The sequence below is a fragment of the Ambystoma mexicanum genome, chromosome 10 (assembly GCF_040938575.1).
Source record: "Ambystoma mexicanum isolate Mex_15411 chromosome 10, UKY_AmexF1_1, whole genome shotgun sequence".
Taxonomy (NCBI): domain Eukaryota; kingdom Metazoa; phylum Chordata; class Amphibia; order Caudata; family Ambystomatidae; genus Ambystoma; species Ambystoma mexicanum.
Genome location: NC_090932.1, coordinates 1,180,387,913 through 1,180,412,443, shown reverse-complemented (window position 1 = coordinate 1,180,412,443; position 24,531 = coordinate 1,180,387,913). Strand labels below are relative to the sequence as shown.

The 24,531-nt window shown below is 46.4% G+C and overlaps 1 protein-coding gene across 8 annotated transcripts in view; it reads left to right on the top strand.

The window, feature by feature from the left end:
* TCN2 (transcobalamin 2) overlaps positions 1-24,531 on the top strand; it is a 361,155-nt gene that overhangs the window by 16,486 nt on the left and 320,138 nt on the right. For 3 of the 8 annotated variants that reach the window (XM_069619162.1, XM_069619157.1, XM_069619158.1), the window contains exon 2: positions 19,465-19,532. In XM_069619162.1, coding sequence (XP_069475263.1) covers positions 19,466-19,532 — 67 coding nt within the window. In that variant the 5' untranslated portion in view covers position 19,465. Of the gene's footprint in view, positions 1-179; positions 203-19,461; positions 19,533-24,531 lie in introns of those variants that run through there. The other 5 variants (XM_069619163.1, XM_069619159.1, XM_069619156.1 and 2 more) reach the window with 3 other exon arrangements.

The window sequence follows — 24,531 nt, the reverse complement described above, 5'->3', positions numbered from 1 at the left end:
TTAAACAGCAAAGGCGCCAATACGCAACCTTGCTTCAAGCCACGACTCATATGTTTTCAGTAAACCTGCCTCTACTGTCCAATCTTAAGTGCATCAATGTATCTTGATGAATACGTGTTTCTTCGAATAATCCTGCGCAGACTCCTGACATTCTGTTATGGAAGGCAATGAAAGTTTATGGATGATGCTGAGACATGTTCAGGTAAGTCCTCTTTATTGCATAAATGCTGGTACAGTCCATAGGTTGATAAGTAGGGAGCAACCCTGCAACTCCACCGGTGCCCACCACCCAGCCACTTCACTCTCTCCCCAACAGTAACTTGTGGAAATCCTAGTTCACACCATAACATTCCATACCTCAGCATGCTCACGTCTTACACGTCATCAAATTCTAACTCCAGATCACAACATTTATCCCTTCCTATGCAAACAAGAATAAGGACACATCACAACCTTTCATCCCATATACATGCCACGCACTATAGAAACTTATATGGGAAAACAACACTAATACACCACTACGCATGCACACTCACCTTCCACAGGTGACATCACATATCCTGGGCGACACCAGGTGTCCACACCACGCAAATGCTAAGAGAAAACCCAACACAGCCACCTGTGTTGCTTGAGATTACAATATCCTGATAGGCGTACCGGATATCTTCCCCCACAGACGCAAGTCATTTGTCTCAGAACATGCACATGAAGACCCTTAAACACAGGTCATGCAATTCTCCAAAATCAGGAAGCTAATGAAAACCGTACATGATCACAGCATATCTCAATCATCCTGATAACATATTAATGTTACGCTGCCTTTCCCTCCATAGCCTGATATTGAATTTCTGTTATGTTGCTTCTCTTTTGCAAATTAAGATAACTGAATAGCAAAATGCCAGCACCATGGGCGTAAAGTGCGATATACAAATATCTAATACAATGGAGCAAGATTATTCCAATTCGTCTGCCTTGATTCCTTCCTATCTGGCACCTTCTGTAACTCTTAATCCATTAGGTGATCTCCCCATCACACCCATATATTACTCTCTTTGACCCCTATTTCATCAGAAGACCCCTTGTTCCTTCCTATTGTAGTTCCTGAGCCAACTGCTCTCCATGTCCTTTTGCCCCTTCTTGGTTTAGTAAGCCATTGGTTGGGTAACAAACAGACTCGCTTGGGGATTGATGATAGGGTAAACCACCAGGCAGTACCGCACCTCACAAACCACATGGGTAAAGCCTACACAAGGCCAGGAACATCCTGGCAACTGGAGACCTGGCAGCTAGCAGCTGAATTAAGTACTCAGGAGGACAGGTGGCACGTCAGCAAGTTAATTGGGATGTGGAAGCAATGAGACCTTATTGTGTTCAGGTACTAGAACAAGAACAACCTCTCCTTCCTCCCATGACCCAAGGTGCGCACGCTCTCTCCCATGGCCTCTTCAAGTACACATACGGTATGCAGTGTGTGCCTAGCCATTTTGACACTGGTCCAACCTCTTGGTAAAGCCCCTATTATCAGCCTCACAAGATTGTCGACCCCAAAGGCACCAGCTGTGGTGAATGGCTCCTGCCTGAGGAAGCTCTTTGTCATTCTGCCTGCATGGCTTTGCACTTTGCTACTTGTTGAGGAATGCCCTTTATCTGCTCCTGCTCCTGGATTAGGTCTGGAGTTACCTTTGAGCCCATGCAGGACCTGGTAATCTACGCTCAGTCAGCATTTTAGCAATGGATGAGCGGTTTGCCCATTTTCCACAGGGTTCCACTACCCAGCATATTTTCTTTCACAATCTTGTCACTCTATGAATGTTTTAATCATCCTGGCAATCAATAATCAGAAATACCTCATGTTGCAGCACACTAAAATGTCATTCAAAGCCTATTTTTCAATATTTGTAACTAATTAACATTTTTAAAAACATGGCTACGGAAAGGTTCATGAACACATTGATAACAATTGCATATGAGTTATTGCCCCATTTCACATGCACATAGTCAGTAGGATATAAACCCCTTAATTGAGTTCTGTTGGCTGTTGAGTAGTCTAGAATGGCAATCTATTATATTCAATCTTCATGAGGAAAAAAAAAGTCTTGTGCGTTTTTGGTGTGGAACGCCAACGGTGCCAGACCAATCTCTAACCCGGTGTGAGCCTTGATATAGTTAGACTTCAGTTTTCAAGTCGTATGAAACTAATATACCAATAACCGAGGGTGATTCTGTGCTCCTAAAGAGCACAAGCAAGTACACGTTATTCAGGTGGAACGTCTTGGACGAGAGGTTAATGGGCAAGCTCTAAAATAACAGCTTCCTCTGCTGCTCACAATAAAGTAGTAGCAGCCAGCCCAGCCATGTAAAAGACCATGGATGTGTCAAAACACATTGGCACAAGGGCACTTAGATCATGTGACAATCATGAATTCGCTTTAAAACCTACATCCTATGACAAACCTAATGAACACACAAGTCGTTTTTTTCTCTCATGAGGATTGAATATAATAGATTGCCATTCTCGACTACTCAAAAGCCAACAGAACCCAATTGAGGAGTTTATATCCAACTGACTATGCGCATGTGAAATGGGGCAATAACTCATATACAAGTTTCTTTTTTGTGGTCTGAGGGGCAGCCCTCATGCACCTAACATAGCAGCATATCAAGCAATCTACACATGAGCGCTGCAGAACAGAATTTAACCTCACCCTCTCCAATACACATTGATAACAATGTATTGCACCTGTGTGTCAGCTCCTTTGATGTTAAGCTGTTTCTTTTTAAACAAACACAGTGGACGAAGTTCCTTCTGCCCCATCCCCTTTTCTACCCACTCCCCACATACTCACCGCTACCTGCTAACCCCCATTCAAACCCCATACCCGGGTCCTTCCTTTCCTCCACTTCACCCTGCAACATTGTGTTTTACAATAGTTCTAGTAAGACTGAAGAAAACACAATGAAAGAAAATGGATTTAAATGAGCACCATTAGTGTGTCATAGTCCCACTCAGCATGCACCTTTATGCAGCCTCCCTCCCACCATCTTCTGTTCGCACCTACAGATCTTCAGGATTTTGCGGCATGAAATGGCAAATAGTGCAGCACAAACCTTTATTTATTGCAGGATTTTTGCGGGACATTTTTTATTAACTGGAGGGTGTAAGATTGCCACATTGCAGGATAGAGGCAGAGTGCAAGGCTACAAGAGAGCCAGGGTATCATTATTATGTATCTTTTGTATTAATTTAATAGGAAGAGTCCCAGATGTCTGTGGCTAGGCAGAACAGTGTTTGATTTGGCTACATTTATGGTTTAATCTGCATGCCTATTTAATAGTATTAACTAAATTGATCATTATCAGTTGTAATGCTGAAAATATTCCTTCTACGTTCTCCAATCCCCCAAACACCCACCCACCTCTCACCAACACACATCACACATCTCACCAACTCCCCATCACAACTTGTATTCCTGAACCTCTCTGTCAATCAAATACTCACGTGTTATGTCACTGTCAAGTCACAATTTGCACTCCCCAGCCCCTGCTACACTCCAAATCATACTCACACCTTACACTCTCAATTCCTCCCGCAATATACAGTCCTTCATTCTTTTGTGCTGCTTCTGCATCTTGCATCCTTTCTCCCATTCTATCGCACTCTTCCCTCATTCTTTTTCCCAATCTGCAGCTCACTGCCTCTTTCCAGCCAGCCACTTCCTCTCTGCTTTCTGGATCACTGACCACATGCTCCCTCTACTTTTTGCACCTCCGCTCGCTCCCAGAATTCTGGACCACCGCATCACTGCTTCCTTTGCTCTCTTGTGCAACCGCTTCCTCCTCTGATCCACTGCTCTCCCTCTGCTTTCTTGCCTATCACTTCACATCTCACCCATTACTCTCTCCCTCTCTCTCCTTTTCCTTTCATAGTGTGACCATTTCTTTCATTTTTATAGAATGTAGATTTTGACCCAGATCCTCAAAAAATGGGGCTTTTAAAAATAGAGCTGAGGATATGCTATTTTTAGACAACCCATTTTTGGAAATGAGCAGGTCACCTTATTCTCAAAAGTGACCGGGGCATTTCCACTGGCTTAAGCTGTAGCGCAAATTGTGCGCTGGCCAGCTGCCTTGAATAGGGTTCTGGGTTATTTGACCGGAGTGTAATTATTTGCAGCGGAATTGACTGTAGTCAATTTCGCCGCTAATTGATTTGCACTTCAGCCAAACAACCCAAAATGTACCTTTCACCACCACCCCACCGCCTCCCCTTCTTAACTGCTTGGTCGCTGCCGCTTCCCATGCAACCCTGCGGTGTCAGATCCGACTATCTAACGCGGGTCGGATCCGACTCTGCAGGGTCCCTTTTTTAGTCATTTTCTTTTTTTCGGTCCCCTGCCTCCAATTTTGAGGAAGCGGGGGACACCCCTGCAATCCCCAAGCCCAAAAATACTCTACGTGTGGAGCGGGTAACACCCCTGCAACACATGTTTGGTATTTATAAAAAATCAATTGAATGGTCCTGGCCAAAATAGGTCAAAATGTACCATTTAATCGATTTTTGTGTGTCAAAATGGACAATACCTTGAATAGAAGTGCTCTCCCGACAGAGTTCTGCAAGCTCCCAGAACCTTTCACAGGGACAGGCCCTCCAGGGGCCTGCCTCTGTAAAATGCGAGGGACAGAAATACAAGCGACACAGCAGCGGTTCATACCTTTAAAAGAAATTCATGACAGGGTCTGCAAAGACCCGGTCATGCAGTGACACCCCCACTCCCGTGCGCGTACGGTTGCCTACAATTTCTGCACATTTAAAAGTGCATTTTGCTTGGAAATGTGGGATGCGCTTTTAAATTGGCAGAAACGCCCCCTGATTTGCTCAAGGAGGTGAAAAAGGCCATCTGAATGGGTGCGCATTTAAAATGTGCACATTCAGGTGTCCCTTGTGGATTGGGCTGCTCTTTTTTTGGGCGCAAATGATGAGATGTGTTAGCGCATTTCATTTTTTGCATAAAAAAAAGTTTAGAGAACCTGGCACCCTGAGTATTTTTTGTCAAACAATAGCTGTTTTTGCACAAACCTGCAGTTTTTGCTGCATTTTGCGGGATCGCAAAAATCGCTATACATTGGAGGGTCTGCTTAAAGAACATGACCAGCCACAGACACTCCCCTCCACCATTGCCTGCTAACAAGTCTGAGCCAGCCATTCATACGCAGATCGCGATCAAGCTGGACTTTTTGGCAGATCGCGATCAAGCTGGACGTTTTGGCTGCTTGGGAATGGATTTTGTATCCGAAGCAGTCTATTGAAATAAACAATCCTCTTCCACCACATGAGAGATAGCGCATTGCAATGTTGCACTGTCTTGATATTAGCAAGGCTCAGATTCATGTCCCCAGTTGGAATGAAGGTAAAACATTTTTTTTAAAAGTATTATTTTAAAAAGGTTGCCATCCTGGAAGGGTATTCTGGGTCGCATAAAGTAAGGGAACAATTATGGCTTGCCCCAAAAGGTAAGGGAACATCGTACCTGTGGTGTATGCCCCTTTTAGCAGTGTGACGTAGACGTCACTTAAAAGGAGCCAATAAAAGAGGCCGCTATGGGACTTTTGCGGACACTCAACTGGGGTGACTCCTCCATATATAGCCGCTCTCTGTGCCACTGTTGAAGACTGGGGAAAATGCTGATGCTGAACCGCCGCCAGACACCAGAGACTCCAAAAGCTTTGAAAGGAAAGGGAGCAGAGAAATAGGACAGAAATTAGACAGAATAGAGGGGTCTAATGACTGATTTTTCAAAAGAGGGATAACCCTAGCAGCTTTAAGCTCTTGTCCGACCAGTCTTGACTGGCAGGAATTATTGATGGCAGCTGTGATCTGTGTCAGAATGTCCGGGGAGATCTTTTTCATGACAGCCAGTGGGACAGCATCAAAGGGGGAGCACGACTTGATCTTTTGAATGGCAGCCAGTACCATCTCTTCAGAAAACCAGGGAAAGGAAGACCTCTCATTGGACCAGCATGGTCCACAATTTGAAGTAAATATTTCTCACTACTAAAGGGAGTATTCAGTGCAATAGATATATTCAAACAAATGGTTGAGGTCTTCGTGATAAAATATTGAGAAAGGGCGTCGCACAGTTCCTGGGTGGGTGTAATATTAGGGGTCAGGTTAGCTGATGACGAGAGAGATTTGACTGCCGAAGAAAGAGCCTTTGGTTGGTAAAGTGAGGACTCCATTTTCTTCGTGAAATACAATGTTTTAGCTGCTTTAATGGCTACCAGGTAGGCTGCTTATATTGTACTTTAAAAGTAGGATCATAGGCCTTGCGCCATTTACGCTTTGCCTGTCTTAGTTTAAGCCGCGCAGCTTTCAGAAGATCCGAAAACCAAGGCGCGGATGGCCGTCTGTGAGGTTGAATGAGACGCAACAGGGCCACCACATCTGCTGCCTCGTGCAGTGCTTGGGAGAGCAGAGAGAGGGAGGCAGCCGGAGCCAACTTACACTTAGCAGTGACTGAGGAGACCATGCCTTGAGTATCTACGGTGCGCCACGAACGCTGCGAGACTCTGCTCGCAGGAGTCTTTGGTTGCACCCCTGCTGCTTCACACACACAGGTCACCAAAAAATGGTCAGTCTACAATACGGGTTTGACTGACTGCAAAGTCAGTAAAGTTTCTTTAGCAAAAATCAGATACAGTGTGTTGCCTAACTTGTGCGTAGGGCCTAATACATGTTGATGTAATTGAAGGCCTGACAGACTATCAAAAAGGAGATTCAGGGCCGCAGACCGAGTGTGGTTAGATTTCAGATTAAGGTCCCCAAGTACCACCAAGTGCGTATATTGTACTTGGAGGTATGCCAATAGGTCAGCAAAACGTTCTAGAAAGTTCCCCGGAGAGACGGGTGGGGGGGTGCGATAAATAAGCAAGAAATAACATGTAAACACAGGAGAAATAACACATCTGAAAAGTAGGGCTTCCATGGCCAAACCATGGGGAAAAACAAGCTGAGTGGTGGTTATAGATGACCACGATCCCACTCTCATGCTGGGGTGGCTGTCGGTCCAGATGAATAATACAGTAGTCAGGGGGAATAGCATGGACAAGAGCTGGGGACGAGCTAGCCTGAAGCCAAGGTTCTGTCGGGCATAGTAGTGCCGGGTGGCGGTCTGATAAAAGAAAGCAGATTTCATCTGCATGAGCCGGTAGGGAGCGAGTATTTAATAACATCAGAAAGAGAGGGGAAGTATTAGCCACATTAGTCAACAGCTGCTGTGGAGGGGCTGCCCTGACATAAGATGAGTTGTTACTCCAATTGAGTGGGAATATAGTACTTCTGGGGGCCAGCAACAGCAGATGCATCTTAGAGTAATATAGGCACCCATCCGCCAGTGCGCCCACTGCACCCGTCCGCTGTGCGGGCGACCAGCATGGCACATTTAATGCCTGCTGCATTAATGAATGAGGCAAAGGACCACCTCCTAGAGAAACAGGAGAAGCAGAAAGAGGACTGTCCCCTCTTAACGGCGTCCAATACACAAATCTTTAAAAATAGAGAATTCACATACAGACAGCGAGTGCAGCGTAAATAATGACACAATGCAGTTAAAAATAGTAACAGACTAAAATCACGGCTATTATAGGCAAACAGAGTGGATTTATATGGCCTTCCTGGATTTATATGGCCTTCCTGGAACAGGAATAGCCTCACCTCTCCCTCTATTCCAAGTCTTGGCTGTCGAGCGCTTCAACCACTCAAGCTGTCAGGATAACCTCTTGCATTTTTTTAAAAGCCGCAATGGGCAATGATGTCCACCTATGTTGTTCTCCGTTATGTAAGGCTGGTCAGAGGAAGAAGAGGAGATGGCTGTGAGGGTAACTCAGCCACTCTTTGGCTGGAACCCTGCAGCATATGCTCCCTGCAGTACTCATAATGCAGGCACCAGTATTTACTCCCTGGGCAGGTGAGTGGCAGGAGGGTATGGGTGAGTTTCCCTAGTAAATAATGTAGTACCCTCGAAGTGTATTCTGCTCCCCTTGCAAAGAATATACAGGGAAAGCCCTTTATATTGTGTGTTTTTGGCAACAGCTCAGCCGTGGGGAGCCTTGAGCGACCCCACACCTGGCCAGGCTTCTGTATATATTTTAGTTCGTAGTCTCTGCTTAGTCAGTTTCTAGATGGAAAGAGAGGCTAGACAATGGCTGTGCGAGTGTATAGAAAGGGAAGACAGACCAATGTCTCTGACATCATGCTGTTAGCCAGCCAGGTAGGGGGGGCTCTCTGAAGTGATCTTGATGCCCATTGGTTGCATGTTTTCACTTCACCCTCTGTGGCCACTCAGGGTTATAGGAGGGAGGAGGAAAATCAGAAGCACCTGTGAAGAGGCTGAAAAGAGTCCAGCACCTTAAACGGGTTTACATAGCTCTCAAGCATTTCTGTTGCAAAGGCGGGTGAAATCACCCGATTTTGTTTTTGGCGGGTGAGACGCCAATGAAATGAATGGGCGTGCAGGAGGCTTGGCGGGTGAGTCAGTCCTTTACAAGGCGGGTGACACCCGCCAAAAGCGTGTGAGTTGAGAGCTATGGGTTTAGAGGGCACCTTAAAGTGGTTTAGAGGGCTGCTTTCCTTTCTCCATGAGACGTGCACTCATTATCTCCCTCTAGAGGAATTCTGCCATTCTTCAGCTTTCACCCCACAGGAGACTGAACTCGGGGGGGGGGGGGGGGGTTCTGGCAGGGGTGGACTGGCCTATAAGGAACTCTGGAGATGTCTGTACTCTGGACCTCTTTTGTGTGGTCTTTCCAATTTCTTCCATAGGAAAATGTTGGGGGTTGCTGAAAATGTGCAATATGGTGCCCCTTTGAAAAGGATTTCTTGGGCCACTTTTGGCTCCCAGTCCACCCCTGGTCTGGTACCGGACACCTATGTATTCAGCTGGTGCCCCAGGAGGATAGCTCAGGTCCCAGGAGGATAGCTCAGCGGCAGGGTGCCCGACTTGGAAACAAGACGACACGGAGCAACACAGGTTCGATCCCTGGGTCCGCGCTTAGAAACCTCTGGGTATTAAGCGCGTTATAAATAACCTATCATATCATATCAGAGTCCCACCCTTCAGAAAGGAAGGGGATGCATTGAACAGAGGGGACAGAGACTGTTTTTTTCCCTTCTCTGAAATTGCTTGTTGCCAGGGGAGGAGGGAGTGCTCACTTCTCACTGCATATCATTTCCCCTGAGACTGAAACTGTGTTCTTCGGACGTGTCATAGATGGCCTTAATTTGCAGAGTCTCCTGACAGAGGCAAGAGTTCTTATTTTTGACTAAGAAGTAACTGTGTGATTTGTAATGACTATTGTCATCAATGTGGGGGTTATTCGATATTAAGACAGGGAGATTTGTCAAAGGGAATGCACCAGATGGAAACTGGGGAGGGGAGAGAGATACACGACCGGGCATCCCTCTCTCAACTCCTGTGAAATTCTTCCTCCCTAGCTCAGGTGTACCTAAATCCCAGTGAGGTCAACTAGTGTTCGATAACCTCTATAAGCCAAAAAACCTATCATAGGTGACGGTCGAAATGCCAGAGTCCTATCTATCTTGACCCTCTGGGGTTATTCTTTGTACTGATTTAGCATGCTATTTTCCAGGCTTCTAACAGTTTTGCTGTTTTTCAAATTACAAACCCTGTGGTCCATTCTCTCCTTTCCCTGACCTTGATACCCCTCTCTTCTCCTGCTGCTACCCCTCTCAGATATTGATATTGATAATTTATTTCTATCAGGCTCGTACAGAAGTGTTTCAGAGCGCGACAAGGCAAGGGAGGGGAACAGCAGAGAACAAAACAGCGATCTTACTAGGCCCAGTGACATTGAGAACGTGCAAGTGCATGGGAGAGGGGGAGGGGGTAAGTGCATGGAAGGGGGAGAAGTGGAAAGTGCGAAGCAGAGGAGAAACATAATAAATAAATAATAAAGGCAACAAACAAAGGTAGTGCAGCCAGCAATTTGCAAGTGCTAGGTTTAAGGCAGCAGACAGGGTAGGTCTGATAAGTGCAGGAAGAAAAAGCGGGGGCGGTATGGGTACAGATACAGACCCCAGTGCAAGGGGTGGCCCCGAGGCAGTGCGGGAGGGTGGCAGGGTGAGCAGGTACCTGGGCCCGGAGGACAGAGGGTGGCCAGGTGCACGGTGTGAAGAGAAAACAGATCAGCAGGGGACAGGGAGAGCAAAGGCAGAAGAAAGAGGAAGGTCTTGAGGTGCTTCCGGAACCAGAGATGGGTCTCCTCAAGTTTTAGAGTGGCAGGGAGGCTGTTCCAGAGGGAGGCCCCAGCCAAAGACAGATCTACCCCCAGCTTGTGTCTTTGAAAAACAACTGACCCTGAGGGAGTTAGAGGTAGAGGAGCGAAGAGCCCGAGAGGGGAGGTATTTGCGGAGGGATAGCTGACGGTATTTTGGACCCATGCCCCAGAAAGCCTTGTGGACAATGCAGAGGGTTTTGAATTTAATCCTTGCATCCACTGGAGCCAATGGAGCGAGAGATTTCAGAGCTGGAGAGATACGATCCCAGGGCTTGATGTCATACGCCGTCGAGCCGATTGGCGGTTGCTTCCGCGTTGGCGGCTCTGGCGTAGGCGGTAGTCCCAGCACGTTGTTTCATCATACGTACATTGTCGGTCTAGTTGTCATCCAAGATGGTGGTCGCTGGAAGGCACTTCTCCACTCCTCTCCCAGCGATCGCCGCGTTGCAACCCCTTAGTTACCAGCTTTGCTGCCTTTGGGTGAAGGATGCTAGTTTTCCTGCTTTCACGGCTCCCAAGCCGCTCTGCTACTCCTTTTCATATTGCTTCCTTGCGAGCCGCCTCTCTTTTCTCTCTTCTTCCTGCTCGCTACCTACCTTGCAGTCCTGTTGCTACTCTGCTCGCTCAGATCTCCCGGAACGAGTCACTCTTTCCGCTCTTCATCTCTGCATTTAGGGTTTCTTGCCGCCGCTCCTCCCGGCTTCTGTCCTCCTCCTCCTCTGAGCCACGGACTCCCTTTACAAGATCTCCTTTCTCCTATCCGTGTAAAACCTCCGATCAACAATACCGGAAGACTCCTGGAATTTGTGTTTTCCCAGCATGCAAAGGGTTTTTTCTGCATGTGGGGCTTTTTCCCTTGCCGCCTGTCTACGGGAGAGGAGCCCCAGGACTGCTAGTTTCAAGCATTCACTGTGGCTTCCTCTCGTGGTAGGCAAAAGTCTTCTAAAGAAAGGAGAGATTATTGCACACGTCGCCACCTCGAACCTGAAGAATTGGAGGACTACGAGACAGGTGAGGAGAGTGGGGAGGAAGAAGGGGTAAGAGCCAAGGCTGAACAGGACAGATTGCAACGCCAAGAAGACAGAATGTCTGCAGAGGAACAGATCCAGGAACTCTGGAAAGCTGTTCAGAGCATGTCGCAAGAGTTGCAGACAGTTAAAGCAGAGAACGCAGTACTAAAGCAAATAGCCACTGCTCGCGAATCTCCGCCAGCTGAACTACCAATCATGTCGCTCCCTTCGGGAAAATTTGATGGTTCTCCCAAGAAGATTAAGGAATTTTTGGAAGCCTGTGTGGTATATTTTACATTTAGACCTCGCGCTTTCGCTACTGACCAATCTAGGTTTGGATTCCTGATATCGAACATGACGGGCAATGCTCTCACGTGGGCCACCCCATTGGTGACCAGCACCAATCCCATATTGCATGATTTTGCCGGATTTCAGGCTCTGCTGAAACAGACCTTCGAGAGGCCTGAACTTACTTTCACCGCTTGCGATGTTCGACAAGAATCCTCAGATGTTTTGACCTACATTTCTCGTTTCAAAACCCTGGCTGCAGGGGCGGGTTGGCCTGAGCAACCTCATTATGCCATATTCAGAAGGGGCTTAAAGGAGGAAATCAAAGACGAGCTCGCCAGGTCATCCCGACCAACGACCTTTGCAGACCTACTATCAACTGCATTACAGATAGAATATCGACTTCAGGAACGCCGAGCTGAACGTCGCAGACACCACCCTACAGCAAACCTTCCCGATTCTATGGCTTCTACTTCGTCTTTGCCCCACTCCTCCCACTCCCACAAAGAACCTATGCAGATTGGGGCTACCAGGGGCCCTCTTTCTTCTGCAGAACGAAGACGGAGAAAAGAGAGGACTTTGTGCTTATTGTGGGTCCAATCAGCACATTCTTAAAGATTGCTCTGAGGTTCCAACCAGACGACAGGGAAACAAACTCCCTCGGCACCAATAGGGACCTGGTTCCGAGGGGCTACATGCAACCTACTTAGTCCCTATGTTTCCCTTTCGATAACAGCTCCAAACACTTTGGAGGATTCCAGATTGATGGTCATTCCTGTTCTCATTGACACCCACGGCAGATCTATAGAGACTCGAGCTCTCCTAGATTGTGGGGCTGCCGGAAACTTTGTGGACTCTCTATGGGCAGAAAAGGTGGGCCTACACAGGTTAGTCTGCAAAGAAGATCAGAAGGTAGAGGGAGTGGACGGTTCTCCTCTCTCTTCGGGACCTATAACCCATACCACTGAAGAACTCGGAGTCACCATCTTTAAACATACGGAAGTCCTTAAATTCGATATCATACTAGCTGCTCACTTTCCTATCATACTAGGAATGACCTGGCTCCGAAAACACAATCCTCGGGTAAACTGGACCAGTAATCAGTTGACCTTTTGTTCTTCGTTTTGTGGACTACACTGTGTCCCAGAGACAAACAAGGATGATCACCAAACCATGACAGTATTCACAAGCAATCATGTGGGAGTTCACGCCTTACCACAATATTGTTTACCTTATCAAGACGTCTTCAAGGAACAGAGACCCGCTACATTACCTCCACACAGACCAGAGGATTGTACTCTGGACCTGGAACCTAATGCCCTGGTTCCCTTTGGCAGAATGTTTTCCTTAACCCAAACGGAGAGACAGGTCTTAAGGGACTATCTGGATGCCAACTTGCAAAATGGTCTTATACAGCCTTCCAAGTCTCCTGCAGGAGCTTCTCTGTTTTTCATCAAGAAGAGAGATTCCACCGAATTGCGGTCATGCATAGACTACAGGGGCCTTAATAAGGTTACCATCAGAGACCGCTACCCCATGCCGCTTATTTCGGAGATTATAGAGGCCGTACAAGGGGCACGCATATTTACCAAACTTGATCTCCGAAACGCCTACCACTTGCTTCGTATTGCCAAAGGGGATGAGTGGAAAACTGCATTCCGCACCCCGTTCGGGCTGTACGAATACAGAGTAATGCCGTTCGGTTTGGTGAATGCACCGGCTATATTTCAGCGATTTATGGACCGAATATTCTCTGATCTGCTACTGGTGACAGTCATTATTTACTTGGATGATATTCTAATCTATTCATCAGATTTGGAAACACATATCCTTCATGTCAAACAGGTCCTGCAGCGCCTTTAACAGTACCAACTCTTGGTCAAACCCGAGAAATGCGTCTTTGCAGTCTCATCTGTTCCCTATCTCGGATACATTCTCTGGAGAAGGAATTTCCATGGATCCCGACAAGGTTACTGCTATACTCAGTTGGTCCTCTCCTGGCAATGTCAAGGAAGTGCAAAGATTCCTCGGACTCTCTAATTTTTACAGGGGGTTCATTCCCAGCTTCTCAGAGATTTTTCTTCCCATCACAAAACTACTCAGGAAGAACACAGGCTCTTTCGAATGGTCACCAGATGCAGAACAAGGTTTTGGGAAATTAAAAAGGCTGTTCTGTTCCGCTCCCATTCTTCGCCATCCTGACCAAAATCAACAGTTCATCGTTGAGACTGACCCATCTGCTATGGCCATAGGGGCGGTCCTTTTACAATCTTACGAGGGAGTTGAACATCCTGTAGCCTATCTCTCAAAGACCCTGTCTTCCAGCCAACTGAACTATTCAGTTCTGGAGAAAGAACTACTCGCTATAAAACAGGCTTGTGAAGATTGGCGACATTTACTCATCGGATCACGACATCCTTTTCTCATAAGAACGGACCACAAAAATCTGAAAGTCTTGCAAAACATGGAGCGTGTCAACTCGATTCTATTCTCAAAACGGTTCTGAGTCACAGGTAGGGATAAACAGACTTCTTGCTCTGTGAGCATACACTTCTATCTACAAAAAGAAAGTCTGGCATTCCACAGGTGTCACTCAACACTCTTCCCACATCAAAAGTGGAAACACAATATCACAAAATTTGATTTCGATTCAATACATTTCATCATAAAAATGATCATAGTACATAAAACATATACATTATGTTAAAACCACACAAGTAGAATACACCCTAAGTGAGTACTGTTGCAATACCTTCATTAGGATCATACACTGTGTGTACATATCACACTCTGATTCCTATGCCACACCACTCATGGCCTATTTTCTATAGGTGCAATACCAACAACCCGACTTGTACAAGTTTCTGTCCTTGATATACAATAATGTAGGACATTCTTCAGGGGAAATTGTCTTGTGCTGTGTTAAAAAATTCTTCTTTATGGGAGAACCCTATTAAACAAAGAAATAAACACCCTATTAGTATCTGATAACCCAGTATCAATCTTCATTTACATAAAATTGGCCCTTATCCCTACCCGGTACCTCCAATAGGGTAGCTGATGCTTTGTCTCGGAAGGATGCTTCTGGCGATGGTATCCCCCTTCCCCAGAAAAACATGTTTAAAAGGAACAAGATCCTGGGACTTGTTAATACCTTCTTTCAATAAGTCAAGACCGCTTTGACGTCCGAAATGCCAAGACTTCTAGGCCAACGAGGGAGGAACTATACCGAGAGGAACGGCTTAGTGTTTTATGGCAACCGACTGTACATTCCTGCCGGCCCTTGGCGCTAAAAGATTATTAGTTGGTGTCACGATCTACCAACAGCCGGCCATAGAGGAGTACACAACACCCTTGACCTCGTAGCTAGAATGTTCTTCTGGCCGGAGTTGAAAGAAGACATCAAGGAATATCTCAAAGTCTGTCCGATTTGCACCAGAGCTAAATACTCGTCTGGTAAACTTTTAGGGTTGTTAACCCAAACTAAGATGCCTACGCGTCCATGGGGACTCGATTCTACGGACTTTATTGTAGATCTACCAGAGTCTGATTCTTGTACATGCATAATGGTGACGATAGACACTTTAACCAAATTGGCACATTTCTCTCCACTCCCGGGCTTACCTACGGCTACCAAGATGGCAGAGACATTCGCACGTGATATCTTCCGACTGCATGGCTTACCAGACAAGATTATTTCGGACCGAGGCATTCAGTACATCTCAAACTTCTGGAAGGCTCTGTGTTCCCGAGTTGGTATTGAAAGAGCTCTTTCTTTTGGGTTCCACCCTCAGTCTAATGGCCAGACGGAACGACTAAATGCCACCTTTTAGCAGTATCTGCAATGCTACAGCAACCAATACCAAGACTACTGGATGTCCTTATTGCCAACAGCGGAGTTTACATACAACAACTCCACACACTCAGCCATCGGGCTTACTCCATTTTATTGTATTATTTATTCCCATTCCTACTAATTCTTCCACAGCTGAAGCAGTACTCCAGTCCATTGCTGAGGCCCATATGACTGCCAAACACAGTCTGGAGAGGAGTAGGAGACGGAATAAGGAACAGGCAGACAAACATCGGAAAGAATGTCCTGATTGGAAGAAAGGGGACAAAGTATGGCTCTCTACTAAATTCTTACCGAGATGGGTTCACCCTTCTAAGCTTTTTCCCTTGCCGCCTGTCTACGGGAGAGGAGCCCCAGGACTGCTAGTTTCAAGCATTCACTGTGGCTTCCTCTCGTGGTAGGCAAACATCTTCTAAAGAAAGGAGAGATTATTGCACACGTCGCCACCTCAAACCTGAAGAATTGGAGGACTACGAGACAGGTGAGGAGAGTGGGGAGGAAGAAGGGGTAAGAGCCAAGGCTGAACGGGACCCTTGAGGCCAAGGACAAGTCTTGCAGTACTGTTCTGGATTAGTTTCAGCGGGTGAAGAGTAGTGGTAGATTTAGAGGCTGTTACAATAGTCCAACCTAGAGAGAACCAGAGCTTGGGATACCATGAGCTTCTGGGGAAGGAGAGGAAAGACAGAGTACCTCTGAGGAGGTGCAGTAGGAAGTTTGACTTTTTAGAGACCTCAGAGATGTGGACGGAGAAGGAAAGGTTGGAGTCAAAGATGACCCTGAGGTTCTTAGCCTCTCAGGTGGGGGTAGGAGGAGGGCCAATGGAAACCGGCCAGAGAGTGAGGGGCAAGGATCGAGAAGGTGTGCCGATGAGGAGGATCTCCGTCTTGCTGGCATTCAGACAAAGATCACTGACGGCACACCAATCTTGAATGGCAGTTAGGCAATCAGAGATGAGAGAGGGAGAGGACGGTGGCCGAGGACAGCCTCAAAATTAGTTGAGTGTCGTCAGCGTAGCACTGGAAATTTGAGCAGAATATGGCAATGTAGTGGGTGAGAGTTGCCAGGTATTGGTTGAAAAGCCAGGGCGAGAGGTTAGACCCCTGGGGAGCACCACAGGTAGAGAGGAAGATAGATGATAGGAAGGTCCCAAGTTGGACCTGGGAGGGTCGATCAGAGAGGAAAGAGGTCAGCCAGGCCAGAGCCTGATCAGTGATACCCAGGTTTTCACTGAGACGGTTGAGCAGGATGATATTGTTGACCGTGTTGAAGGCAGAAGAGAGATCGAGGAGGATGAGGACAGAGGGAATGTTAGTCAAGGTTGGAGAGCAGATCTTTACGGATGTTCAGTAGAGCAGTTTCCGTGCTTTTGACTGCTCTGAATCCAGGTGGTCCTGGAGACAGCCAACAGAATTGGAATGAAGGTTAAGCTGAGAGATGGCCGACTTTTCCAGGAGTTTGCCCAGAAAGTGAGTAATGGAAATTGGGCGATAGCTAGCTGGACAAGAAGGATCAGCTGTGGGTTTCTTGAGAAGAGGATGCACAAGGGAGTGCTTCAGAGGGGAGGGGAAGGATCCTGAGGCAAAGCAGTGGTTGCAAAAATCAGCAAGGGCCGAAGCAAGGGTGTCAATGTGGTCCTTGATGGTTTCAGAGGAACAGGGATGAACCTGTTTTGACGAGGCTTTCATAGATCGGACTTGTCTAGCGACCTCGTCAGGGGAGAAAAGAGGAAAGGACGAGAAGGATGGTGGGGGCGGAGTGGCTAAAGGAGGGGCAGCAAGCACAGATGGAGAGGGGAGAGGGGTTGTGGGGGTAGAGAGAGTGGACAGGATGTTCTGGGTTTTTTAAATGAAGTGAGAGGCAAGGGCATTGCAAAGAGCCTGGGAGGCAACAGGAGGGGTAGGGATTACAGCAGGGTTGGCCAGGTCCTTGCAGATTTTAAAGAGTTTGGCCGAGTTGTTAGATGCCGCAGATACTCCAATATCTGCACCGCCCTCTCCTTTTCACCTTTGTGTCCCTCTCTCCTGACCCTCCGTTGTTCCTTGTTCACTAAATGTCCTCCTAGCACGTCTCCTCTTGCCCCTCACTCTGCCACTTTCACCCATACTCACTACACTACTCTCACTCCTCCGTACTACTCAGGCATAGGGTGCCCCGCTCCCCTAATACCCTCACCCTCTCTCAACCTACCTAATACACTCACTCCCCCCTCACTTCGCTCCTGTAGTCTTCTCCTTGCACTCCTCTATGATGCTCACTCTCTCTCAGTCTATCTGCTACCCTTATTCCCCCATCTCCTACTCTTCTCTCATTACTATCCCCCACACTTCTCTCTAAAGCACTTCCTCACTCCTCTCTAGCAAACTAATACTACTATCTCTCTCACTACCAATGCCTTACTGGCACTTTCACCAACTCCACCAGCAACCACTCAGCTCCCTGTTCTGCTGTCCATCCTCCGTCTGGTCTCTCGGTCCTCTTTCACACTTCCTGACATCACCCCTACTACCCACACTCTGCCTTTCACTTGCCTGCCTTTTTATACTGTGTGCCTTCCGCTTCTAACGTCCCCCTTCCCCCTACATTGGTGCTCACCTAAGTCTGGGACCAATCTGTGCCTGCCTTTCCCTCAGGAGCTGGATTACACAGCTGAAAAGCTTTAAAAAACCACTAAGACCCTCTCGCCTATTTCCAGCATGGTTTTTCCAATAGTCTCTGGAGGATTCTTTGCTGTTTCCCTGGCATGCTGTGTGTCTGAAAGTTAATTTTTCATTTGCTGTGGTGGGTTGTTCTTTTGGTTGACAGGCTGGAAACTATCTGGTTGTAGTGAAGGTTCAAAATTCGTATCAGTTGCAGCCTTTATGGTTTCCCTTTCCCCTTTCTCCGGTCCAGAGTTTCTTAGTCACTCCTAGGTGCCTTCTCGCAGTTGTGGTTCTGAAATAGAAAAGGGAGAACACAGGCCAGAAACAGTACTGGAAGGCATTGGGTGACAGAGTGGGCTCGGTATTTGCATTAATGGCACCCATAGGGGGTTTTGTGGATTGCGTCTCCCGCACCACTCCCCTCTTGACAGGGTCACGTCCCTGACCCTGTCTTAGAATATGTGTAAATATTTATCCAGATGATTCTTTGGAGACCAGTCTTCCATTTTCCTCAGCTTACCACTTCTCCAGGTACCTGGTATATTTTTGCTTGAAGGGAGGGAATAATCCACACCTGCTGATTCCTAGTGTCGACCATGCATGGCCATCCTCTGCTAGGGCTGATAGATCCACACAGCTGCACAGAACTGTCTCATCCACTGATCCAGCACCATTCAATTATAATATGTGTTCTTTTTTTTTTGTCAAAGCTTTGCCCACTCTGCTCATGGAGTGAGTCATATCTGCATTTTGGATTTTGTGTATCTGCACATCACTAACATCTAGAAGCTACATGTCCTGGAATTTATAACCCTCCATTCATCAACTGACACTCCCCATTTGATCGCAGTTTCGGTCTCTGCAAGAGCAGGGAACACCAACATCTGAAGCGCACCAGCAGGCCTCACATTGAGGAGCTGAGCGTGCAACCTTGCTCGAGGGAAAAGTTGGTCCCAAAATCGCCATCCACCATATTGATGCAACAACTTTTTTCTCCTCATTTTTATTGCCACCCGAGGTCCAAAGCTATGGTTCTTGCCTTTCTCTTGCACTACTGTAATATTGTTTTTCAGTGTGTCTGGTCTGGGGATAACTGGGGTGGGGAGGGCTGGGATGGAGGGTATCTGCCGGGTTTCCTTTGTTCTGTATGTTGGAGGCTTCAATAGTCCATTCACGGCCCTTCATGCCCCAGTAATGATCGCCTTTGTGCCTCATCTCAAGGCGTGACCATATTTTCAGAGGGATCCTAATGTGAACTGGATTACAGCTCTCTCTAAGAGTAAGCTCTTGCAGCTCTTGTAAGGACATTGGTCCAGGGATAAGTGTTGTGACTTGTCAATTTATGTAATTATTTTCTTGTTTTCTCCCCTTGAAACAGCAGCATGGCGTCATGGTGGCTCGGATGGGTACTGCTTCTTCCGTTTCTGATGGTTTCCGCAAAGTTCTGTGGTGAGTGCAATTTTCTTCTTTGACAATCGCATCTGTTGAGAAGAATTGTATATACATCTTTTTGTCAATTGGCCAGTTATAGAGTAAATTTCAATGCACTTTCTCAACATTACTAGCCCTATTTTAAGACATATGAAAATATGGCATTGTGTCTCCAATGTGGTTGAATCTCACTCACTTTTGGGAGGGGGAATTCTTCCTTTGCATTTACTGATTGGAGAGGCGTCGGTGGCTAGAAACGGTGTGCCTTGTGTTGACATTGATGGTATATGTTTGGCCTTTAATGTACATTTGGCTTTAAGGCTCTCAATTGCTTAAAGAGTTCCTCTCCATCCCTTCCTGCCTAGTGAGTACTATGGTGCCTAGAGTGCTTCATACCGTTAGTGAAAAAGAGCCCCTGGATTCACTTGTGTTCAACTTTTCTAATATATGAAGTACATTTACAGCAGAGTTAAAAAGGGGAAATAGCAGTACCATGACAGACGGAGAAGAGTGCAGACAGTTTTTTGGAAATCGCTTACAAGCAATAGGAGTGATACCTTTTGAAAGGCTAAACTAGGATTTGTTTTGTAAGCTTTCATGGCAGTAACCAGCCACTCGATCAGGCATTTCTCACACAACTCAACCAAACTGGGTCTAGGCGCGAAGCCATGTCCATAGTGTGAGGAAATGCCTCGCTGTCCACCTTCCTTTTATTGTATATCTAACGTTGGGCTTTGTCTATTAAACCACTTAAGTCATTCATTCATTTTAACCTACTAATTGTTTTTTAACTGGTTCATAATTGTTACCCTTCCATAGTTTATATGGGTCAGGCTTGATTTATATGTCTTGTTCGTAGGGAGGTTTATGGAAATCAAGACTTGGAAGAAAGTATGTGTTTTTTGTTTCATACTTTTCCTTAGGGAGGTTTCGTGGTTCTACTGGATCCTCATTGTTCTGTTTTGTTGGCAGGGACTTGGATCATTTTTGTGGCGCTTAATGTAGCCAGGAGGCGCGGTCAGCAAGTGGGGAGTAAAGTGGTTTCTTGTGGCTTGGAGACCTTGTGGCAGTCTGTCTTCACTGTTTGTGCCTAATATGAGGTTGAGGATTTATGTTAGCCAAACTAGTTGATCTTTTCTTTATAGAGTACAGTGTCCCAAGGAGGGGATAGGTTTTGTAAGAATAGGATTTGGAACGTTTGTGTTTGAACCTGGTTCCCTGTTGGTTTGTGTCCTCTGGAGGCAGCCCCAATTGACATTTTCCCATCCTGACACAGTTTATTACAGATACTTCCTTATCATTTGTAGTTTATTTTCTAGATCCTATAGGTATTTGATCCAACCCCTTCCCTAAAAGCCAATACTAAAGCTAGTTGTTGAACCATATCTGAGTGTGACACAAGTGTCACTGTTGGTCTAATCACAGCTATTCATGAAATTGAAACTGGATCTGATAATAATCAAATACTTGAGCTCACCTTGCCTGAAGTCCTAAACATGATTTTAACATTAAACATATTAAACATCTTATAAGACTTAGCCGGCAAATGGCCAATATGTGATGAATACAGTACAGACTACAAGCGAACCCCAGCGATTATCCTACTGGGAGAAGACCCATGCGCGTAGACGCTGAAGGGGTGGTCTCCACCGGATCCATTCAGAAAACTGAAGGGCTGGTTGCGGTAAGCAGCAGCAGCACAGCACAACAGTAACACGCTGTCTGGAGAGAAGGGAGATGTCAAAATGGGTCTGAAGTCTCGGAAGCCGCTGCAGCAAGCCAAGGACAGCCCCAGAGCACCAGTGAAGCAGAGAAGGACACTGGGAAGACAAATACCAACCAGAGGGTTGCAGCCAAGACCCTAAAGGTATTTGGGTGGCTGGAGCTATAGATGGGGGGGGTCCCCAGAGGGTGTGAGAAACCCTGAGAAACATAGTGGATGAAACTTTACCAAGGCACTGTAACAAGGGGAATAGGGTCTGGGACCCTTACAAGAAAAGAACATAACAAATAATAAGAAGATATAATCTTCTTCGTGCCAGTACTTGGAGGGAGGTAGACCAAGGGCTGTCACATAAGAGAAACAATAAAGAGAACTGCGAGAGTAATACAAATGAAGACAGCATTTGGCAGGGGTGTAAACCAAGTCTGTATGTGAAGTCAATGAACCATAAAGAGAACTGTGTTTCGGACTAAGAGACCTGACCGAGAAGGAAATATGGTCTTCCAACCAGGGTCGGGAACCCACCACACTTTGGAGCCACGTCCAAACTCCTCTCCTTTGTCACAGTGCCTGGTGGGAAAAGAACCAGGTATGCCAGTCAAGAAGCCGGAAAAGGGACAATCGGGAATGGAGACATTTCCCCATCAATTCTTGAACTGTTTTACAGGATGGCTGGGAAACAGAAACATTCAACACTCCCCACCCCCTGCACCCCCACCACCCAACACTTGAGGAACTGATAAACCCAGAACTGTCTTAGTGTCCAAAGGAAGGGAGTCATTCCTCTGGGCTTGGAAGACCTACTTTGTATTTAGTTTCAACTTAGGGGCAGAGCTAGGATTCGTACATTGGACATTGGGAATTTTGCTTTTGGACATCCTGAGTGCGACATTAAGTCTTTTTGGTTGATGCTGGGAAACCCCTCTTAGAGTTAGGGCAAGATATTATTTTCTTTTCATTTTCTCACTTGAATAAAAGTTTATGCCAGCCACAATGAACCCTCCGTGTCAGAGTCATACTTCTGCACCCTTACAATAACAAAACCTGGTTAGTTTTTTAATGTTAAATGTACATTTTTGGGCCCCATTCATCCAAAAGCCAGCCATTGCAAGTAATGTATCTGGTAGAGTATTGAAATCAGGGAAGCAGGCACACATAACACACTTTTTAAAAAAAGAAGAAAAAAAAGATAAAGCCTGCACATTTTCATCCAATTTCTCTAATGGACCATACAGGCAAAATCTATGCTAAGCTAATTTTGCGGCGATTGTAATAATGGATTGAAGACGATAACATTTTCTTGCTATGCAGCAGGATTTGGGAGTGGTGTTGGGGTCACTGTTCAAGCCTATATATTGTATGTGATAATGCTAACATTTATTGAAATTGGGAAACAATGGGCTTCATTACTAGTTTGCCTATAACCCGCTGGTGCTACCGGTGGGTCACCGGCAAACTCACCTTACCGTTACCGCCGCCTGACTGTTACCGGGATATCACAGGCACGGGCGGCGGTACGGTAAGTTCCCATTCCCATGGAGTCCTATAAATGGGTGCTCTGAAGCAAAGGTACCTTTGTTAACGGTGCCAGTGCTTCAGTGAAAAACCTGCCGTAGGGGCCTGAACTACCAGCAGGTCAGGCCTGTCGGTTGTTCAGTGCCCCCACTGGCAGACATGGAGTGACACAGTCCGGAAATAAAGGTGCTAATGTTGTTACCGGCACCTTTTATTTCCGGACCGGATCACTCGTGATGAGGCCCAATGTCTCCTGTTTGTTGATCTTTGGACAGTGTTTCACAGTGTTAACAGAACATTCCTTTTGGGAGACTTGGAAAGATGTGGGCATTGCTCCTGAAATTAGGACACCCATTACTGCCCTATATGTTGAGAAGCAACCAAATCCTTTAAAGCAGATTTCTATGTTTGCTTAGGCAGTGTCCCATTCCCCTTAATATTATCTGTATGTATGAAGGATTTCACGGCCAAATTAGATCAACTGAAGATAGAAACATCAAAATAAACAACACGGACCTAAGCATGCTACTCTTTGCTGATGATGCACTCTTGTCTCAGAAACACCTTTGGATCTTCAAAAATGAATGAGCAAATTTGCTAAAGAGTAGCAGCTCCTTATAAATTATGACCTGCTGTGTGCAAAAATAAAGAATGAACCGAAAATATCATATAAAGTCATAAGATTATTAAAAGGACAGTTACACTTGACTAATTAGGGGTGAGATGCAATGATCGATATAACTGGGTAAATCAGATTGGGGAGGGTTGGAAGCTAACTTTGGGGCAGAAGAGTAGCGTAGTCCTAAAATATTCATTCCAATATGGGGTAAGGTGACGGCTGCGGGTCTTGAGGTCTATAGAACTCAAACATCAACATTAGCGTTCTATAGGGTCTGGTTTCTGGGGTTAACCCAACATTTCTAAATTAGGTGTCTATGAAAATAAGTTTCTAAATCCTAAGTCTATCATTTAATTCACCACTATCGCAGCTTAGTTTGAATGTGGTCACACATAGTTTCAGTTGGGTGCAAGGTCCTCTACACTATATTCAGAATGCCTACACACCCAATTCATGTTCGTTACAAGGGCTAAGTGGCATACAGGGATAGCCCTTTGGCCAATTGGGTTCTGTCTAGGGAGGGCTGTGTTGCTCACTTCCTTAGGGATAGTTAGTTAGCAAATAAAAGACACTGACACCCAGGCGATAAATGTAAATATTGGTGATGTGTTTGTTTTGTGTACTAGGACTGGTTTCTCCTGGAACTTGGACTGCGCCATCTAGCTCCACCATGGGGATGGATGGAACCTTGCAGAAGAAAAATCATGGACAAGTCTTCCCTGTCCCAGGAATGGACTGGGCAGGGGAGAAAACTTTGAACAGAAGAAAATAACAGTTGGAAATAACGGTCAGAGAAGGGGAGCATAAGCAGAGAGAAGGAGGCGATGTGAAGAGCTCACTGGGCAGCCCTGGCCTCGAGCAGCCCCCTGCTGATGACTTTGTAAGCTCGGTCACACATGTCAGGAGTGACCTAGCTGTTATGTCCTGGCCTGGGGGCACCCAGGTCAGGCAGACCAAGGCTGGGGGCACCCCGCCAACATGCTGGGGGCACCCAGCAGACCTTGGGCTGCACTCACGCAGTGTGTTGACATGCAGGGATCACCCTGCATATGTCGGGAGCACCAGCCATAACATCCAGGCTGGGGACACCCAGCAGACAGCTCCAGACTTGGGGCACCAAGTCATCTCGTGAGCACACGGGCTCCTCCATGGCCAGGGGC